At 39.1% G+C, this 8,758-nt stretch overlaps 2 protein-coding genes across 2 annotated transcripts in view; both read right to left on the reverse strand.

Moving 5' to 3' along the window:
- Positions 1–3,587, reverse strand: part of LOC101855881 (sodium-coupled monocarboxylate transporter 1-like) — a 6,620-nt gene extending 3,033 nt beyond the window's left edge. The window contains exons 1-2 of the mRNA XM_035970762.1: positions 3,415–3,587; positions 2,204–2,370 (exon numbers count right to left, since the gene is read on the reverse strand). Coding sequence (XP_035826655.1) covers positions 2,204–2,370; positions 3,415–3,587 — 340 coding nt within the window. The remainder of the gene's footprint in view (positions 1–2,203; positions 2,371–3,414) is intronic.
- Positions 3,588–5,634: 2,047 nt separating this feature from the next.
- The window catches only part of LOC118477970 (sodium-dependent multivitamin transporter-like), a 4,755-nt gene continuing 1,631 nt past the window's right edge, over positions 5,635–8,758 (reverse strand). The window contains exons 2-3 of the mRNA XM_035970761.1: positions 8,209–8,478; positions 5,635–5,997 (exon numbers count right to left, since the gene is read on the reverse strand). Of these exons, the coding sequence (XP_035826654.1) occupies positions 5,836–5,997; positions 8,209–8,478 (432 nt within the window). The 3' untranslated portion in view covers positions 5,635–5,835. The remainder of the gene's footprint in view (positions 5,998–8,208; positions 8,479–8,758) is intronic.

Consider the following 8,758-nt stretch of genomic DNA (forward strand, 5'->3'; position numbering starts at 1 on the left):
GGGGGGGGGGGGCATGGTCGGTAGAACAATGCTTGGTCTCTGTTTGTACGGTTGGAAGTGAGAAAAGTCGAGATGACTTGGAAGATAGATAACAAGAAGGTGTGGGGTGCCATGATCATCAACGTCTGCTTCAGATATGACACCTGAAGAAGAAAATTTCCGCTAGCAATGAGAAAAACCAAGCAGATTAGAAAGACAGAAAGCAGGAAGGCGAGTGGGGTACCATGATTTTCAATGTCAGCTCTGTATCCGACACCTGAAGAAGAAGATTCTGAACAGCGAAACTAGAGTGAAATAGACAAGAAAACGTACTGCTGTCAAAACATAGGAAACAGAAATACGCAAAGGAACCGCGTTGGATTGCGCTCTACTCCTTCTTTCCTACCAAACACATTTCGTCCATATATCTCTTCCTTCTTGTCTTTGTTAGTTACTCTTTAGTAACACTTCAATTGTTCTTCATTTATATGACCTATTTGCGCTGAATGTGCCATGATTTTTTTTCTTCTCTAAAATAACATGAAAAAATCTCATAGCTGACACCTTGGCGAGGGGAAAATAATTTACAACAACTGTTAGTTAATCCCTCTTATCCAATGAAATATATCTGAGCCGTGGTACGTACTGTCAAATTATGTTAAGTCAGTTGAAGGGATTGAATTCATTATTTGCGCGAGTACTTTGTTACAGTGGATCATTATGCACTCGCTCAAACGACTACTAAACGTTCACTACCACCTGCCTACCATGAAGACTGCTCGCCCCTTTCTTTGTCTCTCTCAAGTTTCCCTGTCTTTTTCCGTCTCTATTTGTCTCTCTGTCCGTTTGTCCATCTGTTTGTCCGTGCTCTTGTTCGTGTCAGTGTCCGTGTCTCTGTCTGTCTGAGTTTTTACACCCCTATTGACACCCAATATATCATTTGGGAAGCGGGCTTACGAACCTGCCTGTCAGGGCCAACCAGGCTTAGTGAAAGAGCGTATCGTATATAAAATCTGTTTAACTTGCTACAAGTGCTTAAATGATTTATCACCGGACTATCTAAAACAGCTTTTAACACCCTATGTGCCTCCTAGAACGCTCAGATCATCAAGTGACAAAACAACCCTTGCTAAGCCTAAAATAAATTACAAATCATATGGCCAACGCTCTTTTTCATATTTTGCCCCACTTGTTTGGAATAGGCTTCCAAAAACTATCAGAGAAGCAGAAAATCTAGAAATTTTTAAGAAGAAACTAAAATCATTTCTATTTTCATCATATTTCGATTAGACAGAATGCATCCAAGCTGTAGATCGTTGTGAGTTTGTATGTGCGTATGTGCATATGTACGTATGGGTGTGGGTGGCAAGTATGGGTGTGGGTGCGTGCGTGAGTGAATATGTGTTTGCATGAGTATGTAACACTATGTACCTTTAAAATTGATTTGTAAATCCATTATATGTATCATGTTAAGCGCATAGAGCATTGCATAAGTGGATATGCACTATATAAATTCAATCCATTATTATTATTATTATTATTATTATTATTATTATTATTATTATTATTATTACAAGATCCCAGCAGAAAGACCGAGATACTCGATAAAAATTTCTCCCCTCTCGGGAATCGAACTCTAGTCTCCTGGGTGTGGCAGCGAGGCGCCTAACCGCTACACCATAGACGCTGGTGAGGTGATCTTTCATTTGGTTTTATTATGTTCAGTCCCTATCCACTGCAAACTGCCCTCTAAACACTTGACAAAGACATTTTGTTTACATTACAAAAATATGAAAAGAAAACGTAAAAATTACTGGATCCTACTAATTCCGTTACACACACACACACACACACACACACACACACACACACACACATACACACACACACACACACATACACACACACATACACACTCACTCACACAAGTGTATATTATGTTTGTCTGTCTCCCTGTCTGTCTTTCTGTTTATTTCTGTGTCTAGTTTGTGTCTGTCTGTCTGTCTGTCTGTCTGTCTGTCTGTCTGTCTGTCTGTCTGTCTGTCTGTCTGTCTGTCTGTCTGTTTGTCTGTCTGTCTGTCACCACCTCTGCCTCCGTCTCTGTCTGTCTGACTGTCTTCTTGTCCGTTTGTCTCTCTCTCTCTCTCTCTCTCTCTCTCTCTCTCTCTCTCTCTCTCTCTCTCTCTCTCTCTCTCTCTCTCTCTCTCTACCTTAACAGGATCACATCTGAGAAAGGCAAGGCCCGCGTAGACGATGAGACCCACAAAGAACACGGTAGTTCCGTAGAAGATGTTGAGAAACACGTTAATGTAACACATCATTTTGGCGTCTCGTTCAGAGGGCAGGGAGCACACACGCTGTAAGTTGGATTGACTGAACACGTTGACCAGCCTGCAAACAAATTTTGAACACGAATAATAATAATGATAATGTTAATAAAAATGATAATAATGATAATGATAATAATAATGATAATGATGATGATGACAATAATGATGATAATAATAATAATAATAATAATAATAATAATAATAATAATAATAATAATGATGATGATGATGCTGATGATGATGATGATGATGATGATGATGATGATGATGATGATGATGATGATGATAATAAATGCCATTTGCCTATTTGCATAGCGCATATCCACGCTCAACGACAAACTCTATGCTGCATTGTGTTAACTAGCACTGGGTTAGGTTTGGGTAACGCTTCTGGATTGAATCTCAAGCATGAGGACAGGCAGAGAAGGCTTTTAAAGTGACTTATAGAAACCCTTAGAGTGCCCAAAAATAGTATTATTACCATTGCATTGCGTTTAAAGATTCATAAAAGTTTTACGCTTCTGTTGACCCAGTCTGGGCCGCTTTGACCGTGCCCGCCAAGGTCAATCCATGCCGTGCGGGATACGTCTCGGTGCTGAGACGGACATAAAAAGATCTGCCCCATGTTAATTTACGTAGAATAAGGTTTAGAGGTATGTGTTTAGCATGACGTGAAACAAAAACTCCGATTTTAATTTTTGTTATATCTCAGACCCCGCCTGATATAAATGATAACAGCTTTTAGGTTCAAATAGTAGAACCCAGTGAAATAAGGACACACGTCGCGTGGACTCTCTAAACAAAAATAAGAAAAGCACCGTAGTTTATGAGGAATTGTCATGAGCGTACATAATGATCTCTGATTTACCATGTTAGTTACGGACTACATTATGGGTAAAGGAGGCCAGACTCTATAATGATATTAAGTGTGTTAATATGTAACCAAAAAATTATGGGCACCAAAATCAGGACACGAGACCAAAAAAAAAAAAATTGTGTTAATATGGGAATTTTTTAAAAACTCACACTCATAAACCACGATGATAGTATAGAGTAAAATTTGTCGTATATATGAAATAAGCGAAGCCTTCCACACGTTACCTACCAATTACAAGTTCCTCCGATGAGCATCCCCCAGTAAGTGTTTCGGATCCTTGGGTCAGGTGTGATTACGTCAAAAGACGCCCGACCTCCTTCTCTGGCCAGAGCGAGTGCTTCTCCAAAACCACCCACGACCATCGAGCCTGGAGACATAAGCCGTTGAGCAAGTAGACGCATGGTGAAACGATTGGGGGGGGGAGGTGTTGTAAGACAGACAATAAAAACAACAGAGGAAAGGAAAAAAAGAAAGACCCATCAGGTCCGCCCTTCAACCATCCGCTGAACATAACCAGAACCATGCTGGATATAACGGATCAATTCCGGAACAGATTCCCGCGATTAGTGCTACGAATGAAAAATACCAATTCCTTTTACGTACACCAACGGATACAAATTATAGTATATACATATTCTTATAATGTTTGCTTTTTTAAAGTGTTGGACTCGGAAGTAATCATGGATTCACAGAAAGAAATCACAACTTCCCGGGAATAATCAAGTAATTGTCTAAGGGTCAAAACCACAGGACGAAATCATGTGCTTCCCGGGAGAAATCACATCAGTACAAAGTAATTGAGCTCGGATTCGATTCCTGTGATTTTTAGCTTCAAGAATCAGTGGTTGAATCGAAAAAGAACCGGAACCGCCCACCAATAAAGACGTTATAAAATGCATATTAAGAGATGACTTCAGGCATGCAGAAAGTATTCTGTTTATGTCTTCTTTATAAAGAGATGCACACTGGTTCAGGCAGAGTGTGAGCCAAACCCAGATTATGTCCCTTTATAAAAATTACTTTTGAGTTCTGAGGGCTGTTTGATGAATCATTAGAGTGGGATACAAGTCTGGGCTTTAAAAGAAATTAAGCTTCTCCTTTTTTTTCAGAAATATGTGTATGTGTGTGTGAGTGTGTGTGTGTGTGGGGGGGGTAATCGATTGTATATCTAAGAACCATAAATCAAACAAAACCAAGGGCTCTGGCAGACCAGTCAAAGCAGGTTATTTCATTTTGTTCTTTTGGAAATTTTGTTTCAGATAAATTCTGCAGTTATTGCCCTTCTATCAACAAGTTTCAGAGCCAGGCGAGATGTTTGGTTGCTGTTGAGTTCGAAGATTGGTAGGGGGCCTAGTTCTGAGATATATGGGTAGTTATTCAAAATGTTTAGTTAACTAGACTTGTATCTAGTAATAAGCTCAAGAATAAATGCCCAGTTAATTCCCCTGGTTTTGTATAAAGAATATAAGGCATTTCAACACACTAACTTAAACCAACCTACTCCTTTTAGGACAAGATGTCTCTATGTCACTAAAAGATCTTTTTGACCATTTGTATAATTTTGGAAATACGTCGAAACATCTTTATGAGTCTGCGCAATTCGATTCATATAACTGCATTCATTAAACTATATTTGTCCACTTTAGATGACACAGTATGACGAGGTTGTTTTTTTTTTAGGTGCCGCCAAAAAATGATCTGATACCTCTAGGAATAACTCCCCTAGCATGTGTCCCGAACATGAAAACTACTGCTTGGCAGGACAACCAAAGAGAGAAAAGTAAAGGATAAGATCCTTAAATTAAACATGTCTTCAAAATGGAGATCTATAAGTATAATATTGTTCCTTTGTTGTTACAATTTTTAAGGAGGAAGCAATTTGTATGCAAAAGGTATGAGCAGAGAATGTTTTGCAAATAATTGTTTTTGAGAAAGGAAACAAAACATAAAAATGAAGGTGAATTTCGAAAACTCTTTTCTTAGAGAGTTAATCATCTGGAGTGCTATCTTTGGAACAACCCACCACAAAAGGTTTTCATTATTGTCTCAGCTTTAGTTAGTTTTAGAAAGAGTTTTACGGCTCTTGCAACAAAATCATCATCATTGCCTTTCTCACCCTATACCAGGGTATAGACAACGGACAAACACTTTCAACCTTTCTATATTCTAGGCTAGCCTCTTGATGTTAATTTATGTCCTCCCACTTTTCTGTACGTCAATTTGTGTGATTCTTCTCCAGGTTCCACGCGGTATTCCCCTTGGATCTTTTACCCTGTGGATTCCAATCCAACACTCTCTTTGTTATGCAGCTGCCTGACTTCCTGAGAGTATGTCCAATCCATCGCTAGTGCCTTCTCCCTACCTCATCTTTTACTGGGATCTGTCTTGTTTTCCATAACACTTCCCTGTTGGTGACCCTGTCTGTCCATCTGATCCTCAGTAACTTTCTTAGACACTTGTTTAAGAAAATCTGGATCTTTGCAACAAAATAGGCCATAAAAATGTGAAGCAAGAGGTATAACTAGAGAATAATATACAAAGAAAAGGGGTAGAGATTTAAAGGTCGATACGATAGACGTTTGACAATTAAAAAAGAAAGAGCAAACCACAGCAGAGCACTCACCAATCACCAAGAAAGTTGTTTTAAAATCACTGACCTTTAACAATGATGGCGAATACCCCTATGAAAATAATGATTGCCTGGAATACGTCCGTCCAGAAGACACTCTTGATACCTCCGATGGTGGTGTAGACCGTCCCAATAACACCTACGATCGCCACAGACATCCATAGGGGAAGATTGGCCGCCGACTTTGGAGCAGCCACGCAGAAACGCAACACAGAAAAACGAGAGATAGTACATTAAGTGTGGAAAAAATGTGTGGCATTTTGATGTAATCGGGCGCTTGTCAAAATAATGAAATAGAAGAAATCGACATTTTTCCGCTCTTTTGGAAAATTCCTACCTATTTTAAAGGGGTTCGAACATCTTTTATGTCTATTTAAAAACTCACTCATGTGTGGGTGGATTTTACTGAAAAAACGTGGACCAAAAGGCATAAAAAAAAGAAGTAAATTTGCAGTTTCCAACGACACTTTGGCAGTCATTTCCTCGTCAATTTTAGCTATGACACCACGCCTGCTTTAATTGCACATATCCCGACTTGCATTCACGACTACTGGGTATTCTTCATCAAAAGCAAGACACGTGTATAAGCTTCAAGTAGAATCATGAGACTCGTTGTTAAGACCTATACTTAAGATACGCTTTGCTAGGATTCACAGGAGACCACAAGGCCACAGCCATGTACAACGTCACATTCAGCATGCTCACCACCCTGCACAGTTTGCAAAGAAGCCGGGACTCATACAAACCAACAAACAAAACAAACTAAATGAAGCAAACAAACAAAACAAACAAAAAAACACAAAAACAACAACAAAAGAAGACAAAACAAAAACCCTGGTTTATTTCTTCATTTCGTCTCATTTAACGTCCTTTCTCACCCAGCATCGTTTGCCTCTGTTTGGCTTTTTTGTGTTGATGCAATGAGTACTTTTACACACCTTCCATGTTTTTTGTGTTGATGCAATGAGTACTTTTACACACCTTCCATGTTTTTTGTGTTGATGCAATGAGTACTTTTACACACCTTCCATGTTTTTTGTGTTGATGCAATGAGTACTTTTACACACCTTCCATGTTTTTTGTTTTGATGCAATGAGTACTTTTACACACCTTCCATGTTTTTTGTGTTGATGCAATGAGTACTTTTACACACCTTCCATGTTTTTTGTGTTGATGCAATGAGTACTTTTACACACCTTCCATGTTTTTTGTTTTGCTGCAATGAGTACTTTTACACACCTTCCATGTTTTTTGTTTTGATGCAATGAGTACTTTTACACACCTTCCATGTTTTTTGTTTGTTTCTTTCTTTTCAAATTGCGCTATTATTACAATTGTTTTTCTTCCTCCTTCTCTAATGTCAAACGTCCAGCGCCTTTAGCTCTCCTCCTTCTTTTTGTATTTTGTTACTATCTTGTAAGACATCTAATCTTCGACACTTATATGACTTAATTGGGTTGAATGTGACGTAAAACACTTACTAAAACCTAATTTCGACTGACATGTGGGGCAAGGGCAGTAGACAACAGGGCCACTGCCATGTTCAAGGTCACACTCAGCATACTCACCACAGTGCACAGTTTGCGAAAAAGACGGGATTCGAACAAGCGAACAAACAAACAAACAAACAAACACACAAACAAACAAACAAACAAACAAACAAACAAACAAAAACTAAAAGCAAAAACAAAAACCCCGATTTGTTTCTTCACGTTGTCTCTCTTAACGTCCTTTCTCACCCAGCATCTCTCCCGCAGTCTTGGATTCTTTGTTTTGACGCAATGTGTACTTTCGTAGCTCGCTATTTTTTCGTTTACTTCTTTTCAAATTACGTTTTTTTTAGGGTAACAGTGGTGGTATATTAACTTAGTCTCATACCCACGATACAAGACTTGCTTTTTATTAGACTGAAGATGATAGAGTTAAAGCTACAGATTGAAAAGTTCTGTATTGTTGTGATTCAGTAATCATTGATGCGTGGTTGGTTGGTGGGTGCTCTGGTACGGTTTGTTCCTTAGTTCCTATCAAACATCTTTCGTACGCAACTCTTCTTCTTCTAATTTGTTTTTGTTACTCTCTTGTAACATCTCTAATCTTCGGCCCTTATATTACCTTTTTGTGTTGCAAGTGCCATAAAACACTTCGTTACACTCATAAGATAAATATATATAACTCAGATTAGCTATTTTGAGAAAATTAGAAAAAAAACTTTTCTTCCGAACAATATTGACTCTGCGAAATGCTTGAATTTTGGTACAGTCAACTGATGTTATGCGTTGTATTCTGACTCTGCTCTTCATTTCAGAACCAAAAACTCCGCCGAGCCGGTCAAAAATGACTTAAGCAATTATCTTATGAGCGTGACGAGTTCCTAAAACCTAATTTCGACTTACTTGTAGGGCTAGGGCAGGAGACAACAGGGCCACAGCCATGTACAAGGTCACGCTCAGCATGCTCACCACGGTGCACAGTTTGCGAAGAAGCCGGGATTCGAACCGTAACTCAAGGTACTCGAACATGCTGGTCAGGCGAAGTGGGTACATGAGCGGCACGAAGGTGAAGGCGCTTATGAGGAAACTTGAAGCAAAACCGAAGTAGATGATGTACAGCATACAGCCGTATACGTAGATCTCTGTGGGAACTCCCAGGAGAGATATGGCCGACTGTAGGTAGAAAAGGGTAACGTCTTAATGACTCATTGGAAGGGTTTGAAGCTTCTCTTAACAATTTTTAAAACATGATTTGTCCTCTCAGTGATGTTCTTCAACAAATTCTGAGTATATTAATAAGAGAAAATGCCCCGTTAGAAAGTGCAATTTACAGAACGTGAGGTACAAATCTTTGTTTTAGTTGACAACTATGGGAACTTTGCGTTGTCACTGGATGCAACGACGCGATGGATTTTGATACTGGTAATGTTACCTAGAGATTTGAAGGATCAAA

Source organism: Aplysia californica, unplaced genomic scaffold, assembly GCF_000002075.1.
Source record: "Aplysia californica isolate F4 #8 unplaced genomic scaffold, AplCal3.0 scaffold00318, whole genome shotgun sequence".
Classification (NCBI taxonomy): Eukaryota; Metazoa; Mollusca; class Gastropoda; order Aplysiida; family Aplysiidae; genus Aplysia; species Aplysia californica.